This window comes from Protopterus annectens, chromosome 3.part1 (assembly GCF_019279795.1).
Source record: "Protopterus annectens isolate FY-2018-M chromosome 3.part1, PAN1.0, whole genome shotgun sequence".
Classification (NCBI taxonomy): Eukaryota; Metazoa; Chordata; order Ceratodontiformes; family Protopteridae; genus Protopterus; species Protopterus annectens.
The window spans coordinates 233,295,791-233,318,598 of record NC_056732.1 but is presented as its reverse complement, the minus strand read 5'-3'; the positions used below and the strand labels follow the sequence as shown (position 1 = coordinate 233,318,598).

At 35.1% G+C, this 22,808-nt stretch overlaps 1 protein-coding gene across 1 annotated transcript in view; it reads left to right on the top strand.

Annotated features, from left to right (window-relative positions):
• Positions 1–22,808, top strand: part of LOC122797657 (serine/threonine-protein kinase Nek11-like) — a 1,134,678-nt gene that overhangs the window by 71,858 nt on the left and 1,040,012 nt on the right. The window contains exon 5 of the mRNA XM_044066198.1: positions 22,545–22,664. Within this exon, the coding sequence (XP_043922133.1) occupies positions 22,545–22,664 (120 nt within the window). The remainder of the gene's footprint in view (positions 1–22,544; positions 22,665–22,808) is intronic.

The window sequence follows — 22,808 nt, the reverse complement described above, 5'->3', positions numbered from 1 at the left end:
AATAGGGATTTTGGAATTGTATAATTCATGGGTTGTAGAGGTAATTATATTAGAAAACACAAAACTTTTAACAAATGAAGAAAGATTACAAAGAGAAAAATATATGGGAAGGAAATATATAACTTGGAATTTGGGAAATGAGAGCTGTTCTGTAGTAACTGTATGTTGAAATACCTTAAAGATATTAGATGTAATGTAATCATCTTGCAATATGGCTGGAGATAAAGGAAAACAAGGACTATATAAAAATAGGCAAAGGAATAAAAAGGATAAAAGAGAAATGGAATGAAAAAGGAAGGAGATTAGTAATACAGTTATGAAAATATCATAATTCCTAAACACTATAAAAATTGGCCTGAATGATGGATGATATGCAAGAAAATATATAAAAAATGTTTTTTACAGTGGCACTATGATGTGAAAAAAGTAGAGAAAGAAAAAATACAGACGAACATACAGTGATGCATTGGTACATTTAGAACATAGCGGTAGAAAGTTCTTTGACAAAGAAAAAAAATTATATGAAAGAAATCAAGAAAATTATAAGAATTGTAATATATGGAAAGGTACTTTTTACAAGGAAAAGGAGAAGAAATATTGAGTTACTTAAGCATATTAGTAAATGAATACAGTATTGTAATGAGAGAAATAAAAAATGTAAAGGGATAAATAGCTAAAACATGGGAAAAGATTAACAGTGTAGTATAATATGCATAAGAAATGTTTAAAGAAAAAAGAAGGCAATGAAAAAAAAACATGTAAAGTACAAAGTTAACAGAAAAAGAGAATAAAGTATTGGAAAAGGAGATTTCTTTAAATGAGCTAGATAAAGTATTAAGACAAGTAAATATAAATTCAGCTTCAATACCAGATGGAATAGGATATGAACTGTATAAAAATGTAAGGGATTGGCAAAAAATATTTTTGAAGATTTTGAATGAATGGTTAAATGAAGGTTTTATGTATAAAGAATTATGTAGTGGAATGCTTAAATTCATCTGAAGGAAGGAAGATACAAGGCAATTAAAAACTGAGACTGATAGTATTAAATAAAAATGTTTACAGCATCTTTATGAAAATAATACAAAAGAGATATGAAACTAAAGTGGAAATATTATGGAAAATAGTATATATAGTATAAAGGGGAACAGTTGTTAAGAATTATTAATGATAGAGAAATTGTGGATGATACTATGAATAGAAAAGTAGTGAAAATCATGATAGGACACCTTAATATGACATTTGAAAAGAATGCAAGTGAGAAGGTTAGGAAATTATGTATGTTAGAGTATAGTAATACAAAAGTAAAAATACTTGCAAACTGCTGGTTAAGCCAAAAGGTAAATGTGAAGAGTATTGTAAGACAGAAATATCTAATGAGTTGTACCCTCCTTGTATTAGTTATAAATCTGCTAGTATGTGAAATAAATTACAAAATGAAGGAGGCAGGGTATATAACTTGAAGGGTTAAGAATTGTAGTTATTTTAATATATGCAGATGACATTATAACACTTGCAAAAATTGGATAAAAGAAGTAATCATTTGCAGAAATGAGTGTCTAGAGGTGTTAAGGATGCTCTAAATAAAGAAAAAGTAAAGGTTTATGTGATATAATAAAGACAGGGGGTATATTTTATAATGAATAAAATTTCTGTGCTACGTATAAAATCTGGAAATAAATATACAAGTAGAATTCAATGGGAAAAACAATAGAAGAAATAAAACAAACATCTTTTCTGGAGAACATATCAATTCTCATTCAGAGTGAAAGCTTATTTGATAAATTCCGTACTGCTGGGAAAATTACATTCTTAGCAAGTGTAGTTATGTTGCCAACAGTATTTGAAAAGGAATTATTGCAGATACCTTTTTTTCAATTATATCGGGGTTCTAGATTAAACCCAATAAAAAGAGAAGTTTTTTTGTGCATATAAAGAAGAATGAGGTTTAGAGTTAATTAACCTTATGGTATATACTGCTTCATTAAATTTGTACAAAGTGCTAAAGTAGATAAATGAAAGAGATTATTAGTAACATTGTGTAAGTATGATATAATTTGGAGTATGGTAAAAAAAGTAAAAGAGAAAAGAGTGCATAAATGAAGAAAAATGTTACCAAGAAAAAATATTTTTGTGCAAAATAAAAATTGATGATACAGAAAAAGAAAATAATGGTATAAAATATAATGATAAAGCATTACTATGTACAACCTTGAGAAAATCGTACAGATAGCAAAAGCTATAAAAATAAGAAGCAAATGGTATAAACAGAAAGTAGAAGTTAAACACTTTTGTAGAGAGTAGTAATAAACAACTTACCTGGAAAGGGAAATATGCATTATAAAAAGAAAAGTGATAGAATATGTTCAAATTATCAAGAAGAAGAAATTAGGGAACATGTTTTTGAAATGTAAAAGAGTAAAAAAGTTATGGGGAAACTATGTGAAGAAGATTTGTTTTGAAAATATAAAAGAAATGGGTAAAATAAACATAGATATGATTAAATATGGATATTATAAAGATAGAAGTAAATCATATGTTAAAAGAATAGATAAAAAAGTTATTTTATATTATATTGATTTTAGGAATAATATTAAGTAAAATCAGATAGTGGTATGGAAAAAGGAGTGAGGGGTTTAATAGGGATGAACATTTAGTATGATTGTAAAGGACATTATGAATATGTGTAAGCATATTTATACATTGGGAAATATTTGTAATTATGTAGATATATTGTAAATAAGAGTTATTTTTGCATATAAAGGACCCCTACTTTTTGATATGCACCATGGGATCTTTTGCATCCTCCTGAGCTACAATAAACTTAGGCAAATGGGGCCTCTGTTTAACATTTCTTCCAAAGGATTTCACACTTAGGATTGCAGCATCCATTTATGTTGAAATGGATGAGCTGTAATTTTAATTCATCTACACATCTAATTTCTAACACAAATCCTAAACTGATGGCAAACTACTGCATGAATGTAGGCAAAAAGACTTAGCATTGACTCTCTTTATATTGTCTTTCCCTTAGAGTAAATTTTTTGGAATTGGGTCCACTGTCTCTACAAGTTTTATCTTGGATCCAAGCATTTAGATGAGTCAACGCCTGCAATTAATAATTAAGTTTTACAGGACATCATATCTATTTAAGGTTGCTTCTGACAAATTTATTTTAAGCTGCAATAAAATTTAATTATATTCTCTTTATTGTTTGTTAATATGGTAATATATCTCATCAAAAAAGGACCATGACACAGCCTGCAGGCAAAATAATTTCAAAACACAGTGATGACTTACATAATATATTGGATGTATTAGAAATGCAGAATATATATTTGAAGCAAACAAAGGAGGTAAAGCTATACCATTTCAGTTATAGAAGATATTGCCAGATAAGCAATTAACTTGAAATACATTTTCTGAACAACAGTAACTATGAAACTCTGACTATTGATTTCTCATAAAATGAAGAGATTAGCGAAGGTCCTGCAGTTAGTGCAGTAGAGTGATGTTCTATGGTCTTAATGAGATATTTCCTGGAGGCAAGGGTACAGCTTTTGATTTTTTCTAGCTCCCTTTGCCTACTGTGTGATTATGAACAAGTCATTTAACCAGACAGTTATCCTGGGACATGTAGAATGATAAAATAAAGTATTTGCTGACAAGAATAATTGACTGACAGTAATCTCCAGTGAATTACCTAAAATGATTTGTTTTCTGCCTCAGAATCCAGCTTGGAGGTCATCTTGAGGGAGGTTGAAGCAACCGTCTCTGGGTAGAATCCCTTTGGAGGTAGTGGAACATCTTAGGGGGTAAGGTTCATTCAAGTGGAAATAATGGATTATTTGGGAGCACACACACACACACACACACACACACACACACACACACACACACACACACACACACACACACACACACACACACACACACACACACACACATAGATATACACAAACACATCCTGATCCTCCAAATGAAATATGTCATAGAACAAATACAGAAACTTACAGAAGAAATTCCTTACTCCTCCCAAATGAATTGTGATGTTGAAACACCTCCATTTCCTGGTACCTGGCAAAAGACTGCCCACTTTTCTGATATGCGCTAAGAGAAGCCTTACTTATTAGCCTAAATGCTCATAAAAATGCTGTCTTCTTGTTTTGCAGGTACCAGTGCTGAAAAGTAAACAATCTGGAGCAGTTGTACACAGAGCAGCTCAGTGGAGTTGGTAATTGCGGGTTTTCTTTGTTTTGCTTTGTTTTGTTTTTAATGACCACGCTGGGCCCCTCCAGCCAGCACCAGTTCCTTAGACAGCTGTCAAGATCACCTTGTGCTGTATCTGTCCCTGTTCTTAAAATGAGCATATTTCAGATAATAAGACAATATGTGTTTATGATATACAAGAGTAAATATATATAATGTAAGTAGAGAGGCATTCTGGTTGGAAGGAATGTATATAACAAATCAAGTTATTTCCTGATCTAAAGTTAAGAACACCAGATGGACTGCAGAGGAAGGGAGGGAATGAAGTAAAATAGTTTATGTAGGGCCTTAGGAAGACCACAGGAACCTAGCCAAAAAGCCCAGACTGCAAGTTTTTATTTAGCCATTAAGAAAGAAAGCAGGTGTAGACTTGAGGTAATACATATTTCGCTTACCTGACACTTACTCCTTGTCCTGTTCTTAAAAAATAGTGTCAGATTGACTCTGATCTATTAGAGACTGAGATTTCAAGTCTTAATTAGTGAAGTAAAAATAAAACCCCTAAATGCCTAACCCTAAAAGTAGACTTAGTGGTCATGGATCTGTGAATGCATGTTGACAGTGATCTGAACTTTGACCTCTATCTGTCTACTGTGGTAGGAAAATCATTCTGTGTTACACAACTTATAATTAAGGGCATGGGATCCAGGTCCAAGGAGGTCATTGTTCCACTGTACTTGGCTCTCATCAGACTAATCACTGAGTACAAGGTAACCTTCGGCATGCACCTGACCAGGCATGTGAAACAACTTGAGAGACTACAGAGGTTCCTCACAAAATGAATACAGGTAGTAAACAAAAAAGTACTATGTGGACCATCTCAAATTCTCCTACAGATTGCTGTGCAGGAATCTATTCGTCCTCTGATCTCACACTGATAGATATGTTGCACATCTACAAAACAGGTCACATCAGAAATAGCCATTCTAAGGACGTAAACCTCATCTGTGACATAAACAGAACATATTGGAAGGACAGGTCTATGTCTCAAAGATTACCCCTTCTCTGGAATAGCCTTCCTATCCATGTGGACCAATGGATGGGAAATTGCAAATTTACTCCTGATTTGGCACCTATGTCTCTACTGGACAGGGGCAGCATGTGAATGCTTTGTATGCACATGCCTATATCATGACCATAACATTCCTTGGGGTATTGATGCACATCAGCAATATTTTGGCAAATTTGGGGTAAGATTGGCTAGGCTTAAAATGGCTCTTGGGCCAATAGCCTAGTAACCACTTATAAACCTATGAACCTATGAGACTGACAAACTCATTCTCACTAGACTCTAGCTTGGCAGAGTAATACATAGAATTAGTCACTACTAGTTCAGAGCAGTGGTTCAGGTAATTCAGTCTAAAGGTTAACAAATGAACAAAACTTCAAATAAAACTGAATAATTTAAATCATTCAGTAATGTAAATAATAATTTCAATATTATTTTATTCAAATAATTGAATAATTAAAAGTGAAATGAATAAAATTATTTACTTCATTCACAAGGAATACATTGGTTTGTTTGAGGATGGCCCTGGATGGTCCAGTAAAACAAATGCACAGTTCTTATTGGAAAACACGCTGAAAAGAAGCTGATATTGCTGCTGAGAAAATATGATTCCTTTTGAAACTGCTATACTAGCTTCACGGCTCAGAAGTCTGATTGCTCTGTTGTAGCATGATAGCTGTGACTTAATCTTATACATGAGATGCTGCATGGTGGTTAAACCTGAGCATAGAAGCAAGCTACGCAGCCACATTCCAAGATATCTACATTGCTAAACAGTCTGTAGTAATTGCTGAAGAATATGCATTGAGATACTACTGATGCCACTGACTTTCATGCATGGAAAATGTACTGACCCTCAATAAATATTAATTGGTGTCCATTTTTAGAGACAATCTTAGTGCTTTCTAAGAGTGAAACAATTGATAAGACTGTTTACTATGAATGTAAAGAGAATATCGTCCTTAATATACAAAAATATGGTATCTGAAACTTATGAAGATAGAGCCTTATACAACAGCAGGCCTTAATGGCTTACATTTTTTTCTGGTCGGTACTACTGATTCATTTGAAATATGTTTAAAATGGATATTCTAATGAACTTTGGAGACAGGATTTGTCCCAAATAAGAAATCCTGATTTAGTAGTACAGATAAAAAGGGGTCAGAAAGAATATGGTTGACAGCTACCATTTCATAAGTTTGACACATATTGTTGGTAAATGCTTTGACAGAGTACTTTTTGAATTAATGACTGAGATGTTAAAACCAGATCTGGACATCTACCAGCATGGATTTTGTGAGGGAAGATCTTACATGTCAAATTTAATAAACTTTTAGTATAATATTTATGAAGGTTATTATATGAGACTATCAGTAGATCTCATGTATTCCAATATTACAAAAGTATTTGGCTTATTTCCTTATAGTGAGATTATTAATGCAATGCATAAAATAACATCAATGGGTATATTATTAAGTGGGCTGAAAACTAGTTAACAAATATAACTTTTAGAGTAAAGCAGAAGTTACTTCTGAGGGCACATTATTCACCAGGGCGGTACCACAAGGATGTGTATTCAGACCATTTCTTTTTTTACCATCTTGTCAGACTTTCTAGTGAACAATAGTATATGGAATGGTTAGTTTGCTGATGACACTAAAGCAATCACTAAATTGCAGGAATATGAGGATGCTTTGTACCTGTGGTCACTAAGGAAACGTATGGAATTTCATATTAGAAAAGCAAAAATGTTGCATTTTGTTCATATGTCGCAAAATGGAAAGATTATTGGGAGCTAATTAGTATGCAGTTCATGAAAATCTCCTTAACACATAAAAATATGATTATAAATAACTCCATGTTGTGGTTGCTAAAGGAATTTTGTACTTCACCTATTACACCTAAACATATGGTCTGTTACCCATTAAATATTATTATCAGTTATCGTAACTTTATATTCATGCACCCTAAGTATAGGGAATGGCATTTTATTGTATTCCCTATAATTTATACTCAGGGTATGCTTATGTCATCTACTTCTGAAGGAGCTCATTTAGCTATAGATAATAATCTAAAGTACTGGTATCAGCTGATATCTGATAATAAAGTTAAAAATCTAGATTTCTTAAAACAAGAATTTGATCTAAGAGAAACTTGCTGGTTAGAGGTTCAGATCTTTAGACAACATCTCATTGACAGAATATATCTAATGTCTATAACAGTTAAAGAATCTATTCCAAAACTGATTGATTACTTGATAATAAATTTACAGCATAAAGTTTCTGATAAAGGTAAACTTTCATATATACATAAAATTATCAGACAAGAAACTTTTTACAATGTAGATTCATACTGGAATTATTTCACCTCTGTTAATGGGGACCCACCAACTCAACAAGATAAACAATATATATTGGAATCTGCTTATAGAACTACATCTTCCATTGTCTGGAGACTTTATACATGGAAATTTTTACATAGATCTTTTATACACCTTTGATGATGAATAAAATTAATAATAAAGATAATCTATGTAAGAGATGTAATGTAGAAATTAATGCTGACTGGGCTCATATGTTTTATGACTGTATGAAGTTGAAAGAATACTGGAAGTCAATTAATGAATTTTTGCAGGCTCTTTTCACAGATAATTTCATTATTTCTAAGTCTCTTATATTATTCAACACACCTGTACCTCAATGTGTTAAAAAGATTAAGCTTCCCTTGTTATGGTCTATCCTAGCAGTGGCTAGGAAAATAATAACTAGAAATTGGATTTCAGATACACCTCCTTCGTTCAATGAATTTAAAATGTTATGAATATAATGTGTCATATGGAAATAAGCACAATTAGAATGAGAACAACTAGAAAAACATCACATTTTATTGTATGGGATAATTTACAAAATTTGTTAAAAAAATTCTAATTTCAATAGCACAGTATTTTAGTTTAATTAATTGATCTGATTGTAGTGGATGTCTTTGTAAATACTTTAGTTGTTTTGTTGAATATTATAATAATACCTATTTTTAATTATTTGTATAAAATTGTTATGATATTTCTCTTATATGTTAAAACAATAAACTTGTTTTAAAAAAAAAATCAATCCTCGTTATCCATATGCCATCTGCAATGTAATCCTTGGAGGTAAAAAAATGATTAAGGATTTAGGAATTAATGGTGATAGTGGGCTTATATGGAGATAATGTATAACTGATAACTGCGAAGTGCTAGTAAACTATAAAGGACATCTTACATAGCATATCTAGTAGGGATGAAAGTGCACTTTTGTCTATTCATGAGGCTGTTGCGAGACTTATTATTGAATACTGTGCAGCTGCCTGTATATGCAACTGCTCACAGTATTATAGGCTGGAAAGACTCCAAAGATACTTTACAATACAAATAACTTCAATTAAACATCTGTGCTATGAGAATAGGCTGATAAGGCTGTCCTTGTACTCAATTACTGATAAGCTAGTCAGTGGTGATTTAATATTAATTTATAAATAAGAACTGCTGTATACACCGCACAAACTTGCAGAAAAATATGGGAACCAAGTCAAAGATCCACACCAATGTTTTTTATTGTGTGCTTTCATTTCAGAATAGAAACTTCATCAGAATCTGATGATTCTTGTGCTCTAACCTCTCTATGACACCTATCCAACTTCCCATTCAGACTGGGGGGGGGTGATGAAATAGGGTAGACCATCTAAGTGTATGCACCACATAGGGAGACAGTCAGTAAATCATGATGTTATGGTATGGTGTTGTTATTGGGTCTATATTAGAACATCAAAGTTTCAAAACTTCGAATGTTCTAATATCGAACCCTATTCAGTGAAAGCTGAAAATATCGAAGCAACAGAAAACTGAATTTTTTCCTAGGAAAAACATTTGGTTGTCTGTTTCTGTTGCATTGGTATTTTCAGTGCTGTGGTGGAAAGTTACGGGTCGGGTTCAGGTAAGTGTGCGATTGAGTGCGGGTTAGGTTAGTTAGGGTTAGGGTGGGGGTTAGGTATGTGCGCGATTGTGTGGACATGAGGGTTAGGGCGGGTTAGGTGAGTTAGGGCTAGGACGCAGGTTAGGTATGTGTGCGATTGTGTGGTCATGAGGGTTAGGGCAGGGTAGGTAAGTTAGGGTTAGGATGCGGTTGAGGTGAGTGTGCAATAGTGACTTTAGGGTTAGGGTTTGGGTTAAGGTAAGTGGATAGTTAGTGGTGTGTGTATAGTTTAGTGTAGGGTTAGGTGTAAGATTTTAGGTGTGGATTGCTGTTTGTTTGGTGTGCTTGTGTTGTGTGTATGTGTTTTGGAACAGCAAATTTTTTCCCTAGGAAAAAATTCGCTGTTCTGTATGTTCGATGTTTTCAGCTTTCGCAGAATAGGGTTCAATACTAGAACATTTGAAATTTTGAAACTTCGATGTTCTAATATAGACCCATTTTATTTGCTAATCCTCACTGGGCAGAGCTACTGATATCACCTGACATCGCACTCATCACCACAGGCAGTGTTGGTTAGCTCTACCATCCTGTTATGTTGAATTCTAGAGCATCACACCATACAGTCACAGCACTCTCCCCATCACCTGACATGACACTCATCATGACATGCAGTGTTGGTTAGCTCAAACATCTTATATTGAATTCTACAGCACCACATCATGCAATCACAGTACTATCTCCATCACCTGACATCACACTGATCACCACATGCTGTGTTGGTTAGCTCTAACATCCTGTTATGTTGAATTCTAGAGTACCACACTATACAATCACAGTACTGCCCCCATCACCTGTTTCTGTCTCTCATTTTAAATTCTTGTGGTAAATTCAATAATTTCAGGAGAGCTCATTCTTATCTTAAACAGTTTTAAATACCTTTATGGGATCCTGGCAGTTTAAAAGTTTAATTTAGAGTTGTGTTTCAATGCTCTACACAGATGAAGTGTGAAGTGCTTTGTGATCTCTTTTTGTTATGAAACGTTCCTTTGCTTTGAGAAGATCTCGGACTGAGAATAATATAACTTTCTACTTCAGAAAGCTTGGAGGAATTATACTTATCTGGGAGACCTGTTAACAGAATATTATTATATCAACTTCAAGCTTTCAAGTGAAGAAGTTTTTGTCATAGCTCTTTCATTTTAGTTGAATTTGTTTTCTGCTATTTGCACTCAATCCTTAGTGTTCATCAAAATAATTTCTGTCTCATCCTATCTTACTGGTATTCCAAACAAGGCTACATTCTTAGCAGATATTTCTGAGGCCATTTTATCTTTAGGAACCTGTAGTAGTGAGAGTGCATTTAGTGACAGATTTACTTTAGATTTAGACATAACAAGGTGCCAAATTGTCCTGCAGTGTTATCCTTTTTGGCCTTCCATCCCTTTCTGGAGTATTTCTGCATGAATTTTTTGTAATGGCTACTTGAGTTTCCATTATTTCTTACATCCCTGTTACTTAATGACATGACACTGTGATCCAGGCTTCGTAAAATAAGTTTACACGTCCCCATCTACAGACAAAAACAGTGAAGCTTTCTATTAATCAACCAACACTGTGTGGTTTATTAACTAGAAGTTGAAATTTTAGTTAGTAAAGTAGATTCAGCACCAAGCGATGCTTACTCCACTATCTTAAATGTACAACAGATGGGTTCATTTTGCCCTTTGCTATTTACATTGATCATGTTACTTAAGTAATCTGACACTAGAGAAAATTGTTGGCCTTTGAGACAAGGATCAGAGTTTCATCATATATTTTTGTTGTGGTATGTATCAACTAGCATGCCAGGATATCAGTCACATAATTAAATGTGATAAAAGATATAAAATTGAGTAAACTAAATGTGTTCTGTTTACAGGAGACACATGTATCTCAAGAGGTACATAAAAAATTGTTCAGAGTTTGCAGTAGTGCATTCTTGCATTTCATTGGACAAAGAAGGGGTCTGTGCATCATACAACATACACCTGCCACCAGGGAGTACTGCAACAGAGATAAGGTTTATTTTGGCTAGAATGGGTTTTTGTAGAGGGGATCTTATTAACTGCAGGGGCTACAATTTTCTATTCTTACTGGTCTAAGCTTTCTAGCAGGACTACAATAGGCAGACTATACATTCCTGACAAACACATCTTCCTTCCACAGTCAAACAGAATGAAAAGATACATTTCAGTCTTTATAGCCTTCTTCTTACCTTTTGTCAACCTCTAACGAATTTATACTAAAACTCACAAAATGTTGATTACACAAGAACATGTAATCTATTGCATCTTTTCAAATGTTTTTGTGTCTTTATTTGAGTTTGCCATTTCACTTTGTTTTTTTTTTTTTTTTGGAGGTGGTGCTAGAGCATGTCAGGAGGTCTTTTTACTTTAATTCCATTTTTGTAAGGATCTAGTTGTTTATCAGTAGATCAGAGAGTACTTTCTTCCAATTTTCTTAAAGTAATTATAAGCCTGTTAAGATATTATACTTCTGCAGAATAGAAAGCCAAAAGTGCTCAATTGAATTTTTGGCAAGACATTGCTCATTTTATGTTAGTTTAGTTTGGCTGAGTTATTTTACCCTTGTTGGCCAGATTAGTACTACTAGGCTAGTGGCCTCTTTTCAGGGGAAACCTGAGGTGGTATTTATACTAACAGGGGAAATTTGTTAAGTCATCAGGGAACTTTCCTACTCTTTCCATAGGAGGAATTACTTCAATGACTTGGAGGGTGGTTGTATAATGCAGTGTTGTGCAAATAGGACTCAAAATCATAATGAATATGCTCAAATTAAGATTTTGGATTAAATGGATTATTGGATACACAGTTAAAACAAATTATACATGTAGAGAACCTTTGGCTTCTGAAGAAGTGTCTTGAAATAGAATCATGGACAAAATTGCTCCCAAAGAACATGAGGATTTTTTTAAGGACGTGATGTCAATTAATATAAACCCAGTGAATAATATTGTTCCTGTTTGCCAGGAGGTCAGTTGCGCTATTAGTACATTAGTGAATACTGCTGTTGGAACTTCTACTTTTTCTTATGTGGCTGCAGATAAAACAGGTCAGAAACAAACTATAAAGCATTTTTATCAGGCATATTTACTAGGTGTAGTAAGAAAGTCTTCAGAAAGTGACATGGCAATTGACAGATATGACATTTTGGACAATGTTATTGTTTCATTAGACTTTTTGATAAAAGATGCTCATCCCTTCATTCATATTGGCAAATAAACACAGTGGGATATTAAATATGAAAGTAACGGAACAGTTGATAATTTTTTTGTATTAACTGGACTTCAAAAAACTTTGCCAACCATGGATTAATTATATTTTATATTAAGTGTGACATTTAAGCATAAATTAGCTGTGCAGTTTAGATCTGCAGACATTGATAAATGTCACATTAGGCAACATTTTTAACTTTAATGTGAACATGTTTTTGATATCAAAAAAAGTTTTTGATGCAAGAGGATTATGGAATAGGGCTTGGGAGATGTAGGTTGTTTTATCCAAAAAAAGGAAAGATACAACACATATCTAATACAACAACTGTAGATGATACAGGGCTTTTAATGTTTATAAAAATCAACTGAAAATTGTGTTTTTTTCTGTAGATCACTATCAAATTTAATACATGAACCTGATAAACAGAAATGTAGTCATGGTGGTGAGTAAAGGCATTTTATAGCTAACTGCACTCCTACTTGTAGGAAGTGTCAAGCCATGGGCCATTTCTGGTTTGATTGTTCATTGCTACAACCTGTGGATGATTTTAATAGAAATGTTGTGCATAGTGATGAAGCTGTAACAGACAAATCAGTGGAAGAAAATGTTGCCTTTTCAGTTATACCACCAATACAAGATGTAACTATTGTATATTGAAACTACATCTAAACATGCTATAAATAAGGAAGTTATTTATGATGGTGAGGGTGAAGACAATATTAAAAGTAATGTTGGCTTTGTGGATGACAATGGATGAAAAGAAGAAATGAATGATGAGGTGACGATAGAGAAAGATGGGATTTCAGAAGATGTTACTGTTATGATGGCTAAAAGGGTTGATAAAAGGAAAACAAAGAGCTAAAAATTGCAAAGAAAGGCAAATGATAGTTTGTTAATATGCAGTTTAAATATAAGCAGTACAATTAATGAAACCGACTGGAGACAGATATTGTTTCTCTCTCAGATATTCAGTGTTGAATTCTGTACTGAAAAAAACTAGTTGCAGTCTTATAGGGGTATGATGTGAACTGGAGTTTTGGTAGTGATTTTTGATCTGGGATAGCTTTATTAGCAAAGCTGGGTGTGATAGTCTTGCATTATATTAACTGCTGTTCTAGAGTGTCTACGTGCCTGTGATGTAAAAACTCTTTTAGTGGTATTTTACCTTATTATTCTTTGTGCTCCTATTATTATGAAATTGAGGGAAGAATTATTTCATTCCATGAAATCATTTCTATTAACAATCCTGTTATAATTGTTGGTGATTAGAATTAATATTTTAGATCTAGTAAACTATCAGATTTTAAAGTGTTAAAGGAGTTATTAACCAGTGGTGATCTTAAATTAGGTCCTTATATAGGTTTTACTTACTACTAGGGCAAATTTGCCACATAATTTTTTGTATATTTTCCTACTTTCCTTTTGTTGTCTTCTATGTTGCTTAATATACAAATCTTGAATCATAAACCTCACCTTTTTGCGATAGCTATTAATAACAGTAGCATACATATAGGTAAAGGAATCAAAAAGTAAATGGTTAGGTAGTAGATTCTTCTGAATTGTGTGATTTACAGGAACAGCTTTAGGAACAAAAATATACATTAGTAGATATCTGTGGTACTTGGTATCAACGGTAGAATATTTTTAAAATTAAATATTAAAAAATTTGTCAGTGGGAAAAATATTTATTATCTCGACAAAAGACTGTGTGTAAACAAACATAGGAGAAGTAAGAATTTTCTTTACCTAATGCTGAGACAAATATATTTTAGAACAGAATAGGCTTTAGGAAAAATGAACTTTGAATAGGTTTAATAATTTATACAGTTTACAGCAGTGATATTTCTTATCTCTTATATAATAAGATGAAAGACACTGCTATTGTTTGAACTCTCTTCTTCTCAAAGAAAAAAATGTACAAATACAGGAAGGAATTATAAGTACATTTGAAGAATATCTCCTCAACTTACATGTACCAACTAATGCAGAAATACACAAATGGTCAGTATGTCAGGTTACAAATGATGACAATATTTAAAAAAAACAAGTAGGTTACTGGAATTTGAGGTAGTATAAAATTTAAATGTTAAACCATATTTTTTTATAAAATATTTGTGTGAGAGACATAATTTTTATTAATGTAGTAAATGAATGGATGGAAGTTGGTATAGCAGATAATTATGTATGTGCATGTGGAATATAGTTTATATATTAAAAAGTGACAAATGTGTATTTAAGAATTGGATACCTATAAACTAAATTACTTGAATTATATTTTTTGTAACATTTTGCAGATTAGCTTAGGTACTATTTTTTACCTAAATTCCATACAAGAATTTTTGGAATTAGTGGGGAGATTTAGTAGATATAACAGTTTATAGGATATTTTAAAGAGTTATGGTCTTACTGCACAGTTTATTAATATTATTACAAGTATTTATTCTAATACTTGAATTTAACTATTAGTTAATGGATATTTGGGAAGAAATAAGGTTTGCAGAGTTGTTAAAAAGAGTTGTACACTTAGTGGAACACTTTTTCAACTCTTAATGATTACTATTATTGAAGAATGTCATATTCAGTGTTGTTATGCAAAATGGAATATTTGGCTAGAAAGTTCTCCCCCATTAGCTGTATCTTATGCTGATGATTGTAATATTTTGTTAGCTCATGAAAGATATATGGATCTATATTATTTTGTCGAATGGCTATTAAGTGAATATCCATTCGCTGAACACCTATTTAGTGAAGCCACTCTTCAATGAATGGCGAATTTCACCTAGGGCAAACCAGTGGTTGGCCACCATCTGGAATTTGTGCTTTTCCCCACTGTAGTGCGATGTCAGAGTTGGTATATTTAGTTAGAGAGGTGTGGGGTTTTCAGCCCCTCCACACCTCAGCAGGTTTTAAATTTTATTTATTTATTTATTTTTTTGCAGTTACTCAATTGGCCAACTGCTTGTTTGTCCTACTTAAAATTTGCCGTTCAGTGAAGAGTGGCATCACTAAATAGGTGTTTGACAAATGGCTATTCACTGAATAACCATTCGATGAAATAAGGAACATTTTTTTAAACAATGAGAGGATTTACGTTTAGAAGCACAATCATTACTGCATAAAGGAAATGTTTTTAACTGTGTGTTAAATATGATTATTTTGGGGAAATTAGGATATGCAAGTTTAGCCAACAGGGTGCTGGTGGAAATTGGGCTACTATTGTCCGAAGGAGAAGAAGAGAGGGGAGGCATGCTCAAAGGCAGGAAGAGAGGAGAAAGGTTAGGAGTGTAGTAGTAAGGTGAGGAACCTTGAATGTTGGCAGTATGACTGGTATAGGGAGAGAGCTAGCTGAAATGATGGAGAGAAGGAAGGTTGATATATTGTCCGTGCAAGAGACCAGATGGAAGGGGAGTAAGGCCAGGTGTATAGGAGGTGGGTTCAAATTGTTCTATCATGATGTGGATGGAAGGAGAAATGGGGTAAGGGTTATCCTGAAGGAATAGTATGCCAAGAGTGTTTTGGAGGTGAAAAGAGTGTCAGATAGAGTGATGTTTATGAAGCTGGAAATTGATGGTGTAATGATGAATGTTGTTAGTGCATATGCTCCACAAGTTGGGTGTGTGATGGATGATAAAGAAAAATTTTGTAGTGAGTTGGATGAAGTGGTGGTGAGTGTACCCAAGGGTGAGAGACCGATGATTGGAGCGGATTTCAATGGGCATGTTGGTGAAGGGAACAGAGGGGATAAGGAAGTGATGGGTAGGTATAGCATAAAGGAGAGGACTGCAGAAGGTCAGATGATAGTGGATTTTGCAAAAAGGATGGACATGACTGTGGTGAATATGTATTTTAAGAAGAGGGAGGAGCATAGGGTGACATACAAGAGCGGAGGAAGATGCACACAGGTGGATTATATCCTATGCAGGATGGCCAGTCTGAAGGAGATTGGAAACTGCAAAGTGGTGACAGGGGAAAGTGTAGTTAGGCAGCATAGAATGGAGGTCTGTAGGATGACATTGGTAATCAAGAAGAGGAGGAGTGTGAGAGCAGTGCCAAGGATTAAATGGTGGAAGTTGAAAAAGGGTGATTGTGAGGTAGAGTTAAGGGGAGAGTTAAGATAGGCACTGGGGGGGGGGCAGTGAAGAGTTAACGAATAGCTGGCTAACTACAGGAGAGCTGGTAAGGGAGACAGCTAGAAAGGTGCTTGATGTGACATCTGGACAGAGGAAGGAGGTCAAGGAGACCTGGTGGTAGAATGAGGAAGTACAGGAGAGTATACAGAGGAAAAGGCCAGTGAAGAAGAAGAAGAGGGATTGTCAAAGAGATGAAGAAAGTAGACAGGGCTATAAGGAGATTAGGCGCACGGCAAAGAGAGTGGTGGTGAAGGCTAAGGATAAGGCATATGGAGAATTGTATGAAAGGTTGGACACTAAAGAGGGAGAAAGATGTGCAGCAGGTAAGGGTGATAAAGGATAGTGAGGGAAACATACTTACATGGAGGTGCTTAGGAGAAATGGCAGTGGAGTTTTTAACCAGATTGTTTAATGAAATCTTGGAAAGTCAGAGGATGTCTGAGGAGAGGAGAAAAAGTGTTTTGGTACCTATCTTTAAGTATAAGGATGATGTGCAGAGCTGTAGTAACTACAGAGGGATGAAATTGATCAGTCACAGCTTGAAGTTATGGAAAAGAGTAGTGGATGCCAGGTTAAGAAGGGAGGTGATGATTAGTGATCAGCAGTATGGTTTCATGCCAGGAAAGAGCACTACAATGCGATGTTTGATGGAGAAATATACAGAAAGTCAGAAAGAGTTGCACTGTGTCTTTGTAGACTTAAAGAAAGCATATGACAGGGTGCCTAGAGAGGAGTTGTGGTATTGTATAAGGAAGTCAGGAGTGGCAGAGAAGTATATAAGAGTGATACAGAATAGATATGAGGGTAGTGTGACAGTGGTGAGGTCTGCGATGGGAGTGACGGATGCATTTAAGTTGGAGGTGGGATTACATAAAGGATCAGCTCTGAGCTCTTTCTTATTTGCAGTGGTGATGGACAGGCTGACAGATGAGATCAGACAGGAGGCCCATAGACTGTGATGTTTGCAGATAACATTGTGATCTGTAGTGAGAGTAGGGACCAGGTTGAGGAGACCCTGGAGAGGTGGAGATATGCTCCAGAGGGGAGAGGAATGAAGGTCAGCAGGACTAAGACAGAATATATGTGTCTGAATGAGAGGGAGGATAGAGGAATGGTGAGGATGCCGGGAGTAGAGTTGGTAAAGGTGCATGAGTTTAAGTACTTGGGATCAACAGTTCAGAGTAATGGTGAGTGTGGAAGAGAGGTGAAGAAGAGAGTACAGGCAGGATGGAGTGGGTGGAGAAGGTGTCAAGAGTGATTTGCGACACACGAGTACCAGTAAGAGTGAAAGTGAAGGTCTACAAGAGGTTGGTGAGACCAGCTATGTTATATGGGTTGGAGACGGTAGCATTGACAAAAAGGCAGGAGTCAGAGCTGGAGGTGGCAGAGTTAGAGATGTTAAGATTTGCACTGGGTGTGACGAGGATGGACAGGATTAGGAATCAGTATAATATCAGCCCTTAATGACTATTATAAAATCTTTGCTATCATGCTTGCTTCAAGGCTAGCCACTCTTTCATTTACATTTAGATCAATGTGAATTTGTCTGAGGTTGACAGACCTAAAAGAATATCAGGAAGGCAATGTTACATTTTCAGTAGAGCACTCATAACTGTGCTCTGTTGTACTTTGTTACTTTTGTTGAAGAGGTGGCCTGAGACATTTCCCCAGCAATTCTCATCACTTTCAAGGCTGTACCAACGCTGCAGAGACTAGGTAAAAGTAAATGAAAGGAAATAATGCAAGCATGTCCATTTTCTTCTGCTTTAGTTTGCTTTCTAATTGGAACTATTGAATAACCAATCTGACAGAATAGCTTAGAGTGTACCCATGTTGCTTCTGCAGAATTAAATTTTTAATAATTTTTACAAGACTTTCTTTTTGTTTACCCAGAAAACATTCAATTTAGTTTTGTTCAGGGTGAGTTGGAAATTGGTCATTTGTGATCAATGCTCTACTCTGGTTAACACGTTCAAATAAATCCACATTTTTGAGCTTCTGTCTAAGCATTAAAGAAAATGTGTCAGTATTTTGTGGGGGCTTTCATTCAACAAGAATTTTCCCCATATTACTATTTTCATGCCTTAGGAAGCCTCCCACAGCCAGAACTTAAAAACAGTATTATTTGGGTGTGCTCTTCTTTTTATGAAGGTGAGAGGATGAACCTAGAGTCAAAACTTTGTTCTTACAAGTGTATCCATTTTTAAATGTGGTATTGTATTTTATTAATGAACATAGATATGTGTATTCTGATTTATTTTGTTAAAGTATTTTTTAATATTTTTCCGTCATTTTAGCATGTCCCTTTTTCTTATTGTGGAACTTTTATTCCTTAAAAGTACCAAAATGTGGCACCTTAGAATAATAACTGTAAGTGTATACCTGCAAATGTTTCTTCATTTCAAAAGGAGGCAAAATATTCACCAGACTGGTCATAAAAGAAGAATGCTGACAGCCGTTGAGGGAGGTCATCATATTAGCCCCATAGCAGCCTCAAAGATCAAAAAAGTATTCTTATGCAGTGATTTTCTTAGAGGATTCCTTCATATGTCGATACAAATTCCTCACATCTACAAAGTCTTTGGCTAGCCTTACTTAAAAGCTGGCCTAGCAGTAGGTTTACCCATGCTCATTATGGTGGACCATCTTAGAACAGTCACAACAACAAAAAACAAGACCTTTGAAGATGCATGCCCTGATAAAGAACATTGTCCACTATTCTTAAGGTAGAGATGTAATTCATATCTTCTCACATACTACCCAAGCTACCATTTTTTATGGATTCCCTTTTGGGCTGCATATGTCATCCCTACCCTACTCTATGATGTCCTTTTCTGAAAAGAGGGATCATTTGTGGCATATCATGGTTAGTAAACAACACTGAGGTTGGCAGAGTACATGGCGCTTTCTGATTCTTCTCTGAAGCTTGTAGACATTCTTCTGCCCATTGCCAAATTAACAATGAAATCCACATGGAATCACCTTATACAATATGCGCACCATTTCCCATAAGGCAGATAGGTCATATTCATCTCTGGCTGAATATTCATTTCTGGACCAGCAGTTACTGCCACCTCAGTAACAGTGGCTGCCCAGGACTGGCAACTGATTCAGTACCACCTCATTGACCTGCAAGTAGAGGGGCAAGTAACCTTTCATAGCTGCCTGGACTAAGGTTATCCACAAGCTGCTGTTGCCCTTGTCATACCATCCAGGATCAAGAATGCATGGTTCTAAAATGAAAGCTTCCTCTGCAAAGATGGTCTCCCATGTGGATCTTGTGAAAAGAAAATCAGCAGAGGTATCTTTAGGGAATGATTGATTACACTGCAGACAGATAGCTTGATGGAGGGCATTCATGGGAGTAAAAAATTATATAAAAAAGAAATGCTAAAGACACTGGGTATTGTAGTTAACATTATTTTTCAAAATTGCAAAGAAAGTGAGGACATTACTTTTGAAATGGCACCCTTGGTGATGATTCCCATTTTTGAAAAGCTGAAAAGGAGGATGTGTTTTATTTAGAGATGTTAAATAAAATCAAGAATTCAATACACAGGAGGTTCAGATTCAAAAGTTTACTAGTGTACACCAGGAGGCAAAAAACGTACAAGTACAGAATTTTGTCCTGACATGAAACAGGAAGCACACAATCTTATATAGGTTTAACATTCAAGCTGTGCCCACCTTACTGACGTGGTATGTCACAGGGCATCTACATCACTTTAGCTTACAGTCTTCTATTCATTAAAACTGCTGATACTGTATATTTTAAAAAACTTTTCCTCTGGATACAATACGGCCTTGCTATCCACCTGGTCAGACATAATGTCTTTCTGTAAAGTTACTTCTTCAAGGTTTCATATCAGTTCGAATACAATAGCAGATTCAGTCTCTTAATACACGTCTTTGTTCTCTGTAACACTTTCTCACACAGCTGTGTGCTATCTCAGTAATACATATACAAGGCCAAATTATCCCAGCAGGAAAGAGCAGAAGATTTCATTATTTCACACATTTAATTTCCTGACCCAGCAGATAATCACTTGTGAAAAGCATAAACATTAAAACTTGCTAAGCTGGCATCTGCCAGGGTCGAAGGTCAGCTTTGCTTCAAGCCACACTGCAGTTTCAAAACTGCTTTACATTTAAACATGAATTAATCCTCTCTATTATATGATTAATAGAATAAAATGCATTATATAGTACTTTGCTTTTAAACTAGCATTTCTCATGTATTCAAATACACATTTTTCTAACAAGAGATCACAGTTTTCAACCTCCCTGATAATTCCTAAACATTGATGCTTGAAAGGAGATTTTACATTTAAGATCAGCCTTTGATGTATTAGAAGCAAACCATACCCTATTCTGACCATGGAAAGTGGTTCAACTCTTTTTCCTTCCATGGAGTTTAGAAGGATCAATTTTCCAGTAAGGTATATACGTGTTTGTTGGATCTGGAAAAAATGCATATGATCACATTACCTAGTATGTCACGTTGAAGGTGTTTGAAGAGTACAGGGGTTTGCAGCACTCCTGCATGCCATCTGGGCCCTATATACGATGAAAAAGAACTGTGGCTGCATTCCCAAAGTTAAATTCAATGCACTCATAATGGATACATGGTTCTTCCAAGACTGTTTTCTCTTGCCTTCTAGTCATAGTTTGTATGGACATCATATCAAGACAGGGTTGGGGCTTGAAGAGTATTTGGTCTGGATATGTGAATACTGCACTTTTCTTGCTTATAGATGATGTCTTCTTGGCTTAAAATAACTGAGATCATCAACGTGCAGTGGAACAGTTCAGTGCTGAAGGTACATCAAATGGCATGAAAACCTGTACCCCCAAAATAGTGAATATAGTGCATAACTGTCTGCAGATGAGATGGAAGCAGGTACCTAGACTGGATCAGCTTAAGGAATTTCAGTTCTTGTTCATGAGTAAGTACAGAGGGACCTGGGAAACTGACCAGTGGGTGGGTACAGTAGTGGTAATAATGCAGGTTTTGGACCATAATGGGATGATTGAGAGTGGATGACATTTATATTTACAGGTCACTCTGTGTGTATACCCTCATCTGTGGTCATGAGCTTTGTTTGGGTAGAGACTAGTAGGATGAAATTACAGATTTAACTTTTGAAATTGAAGTTGTGAATAATTTTCTGGGTACAGTCTTTATCATGGAGTGAGGAGCTTGGCAATCTATGTGCATCTTGGAGTGGACTGGCTGCTTCCCAATGTTTACAAGAGTTGTTTGAGGCATTTTAGTTCACCAGGTGAGGATGCTTCTTTGATGTCTCCCTCAAAAGATATGCTAGGCATGACCCACTAGAAGAGGCCCTAGGACAGTCCCATTGATGTGGTCACAGGATTATGTCAGTTTCCTTGGGGGCAAATATCTGGGGATCCCACAGGATGAGCTGAGGGCTACTGCTGGGTGTAGTAAATCAGTCTGCTCAGCCTGCTACCAGTGTGATACTTGTCAGAGCGAGTGTTATAGAAAATGAATGGAAGGGTGCCTGAAAACTATCACCATGTTATCACTCTGCTTGATGCATTATATTTCTGACACAGTAAATTAATGTGTTATATTACAGTATTTATATACTGCAGTTAAGGCACAATAGATTACATTTTCTAAACAAGTTTTTAAATACTCTCTAAGTGAAAAACTAGGGAAGCTTGTAAAGTAATCTATAAAAAAGCAAAACTGTACAATTTAACATAGGAGGCTCAATCCAGTAAATTTGATATTTTGAGTACATGTTGTGTTAGAAAGAACTGCTTTACTTTGTTTATATTTCAAGGTCATTGGTGGTATTTAATGGTACTAGAGTATTTTTAACCTTGTTTGCTAATTTTACTTTACTATTAGGTGCTCTTATGTTACTCTATCTATTATATTTAGACAGAAGAAGTTCCATTTGCAAACGTTGAGGGATATCACTGAAATACAGAAAATGACACCACGGGAAAGAATGCGACTGCGCAAGCAAATTGCTGCAGATAAACGAGCTGAAAGGCTCAAGTAAGTATTTTACTGCAAATCTGTATCAAACTTCTGCAAGAATTTCCATTACTGGAAAATGCATTTACACTGTCACATGACATAAACACGTGGGTGAGACCACTAACCTGCCATTCATCAGCAGGATATTAATTCATGCTTTAA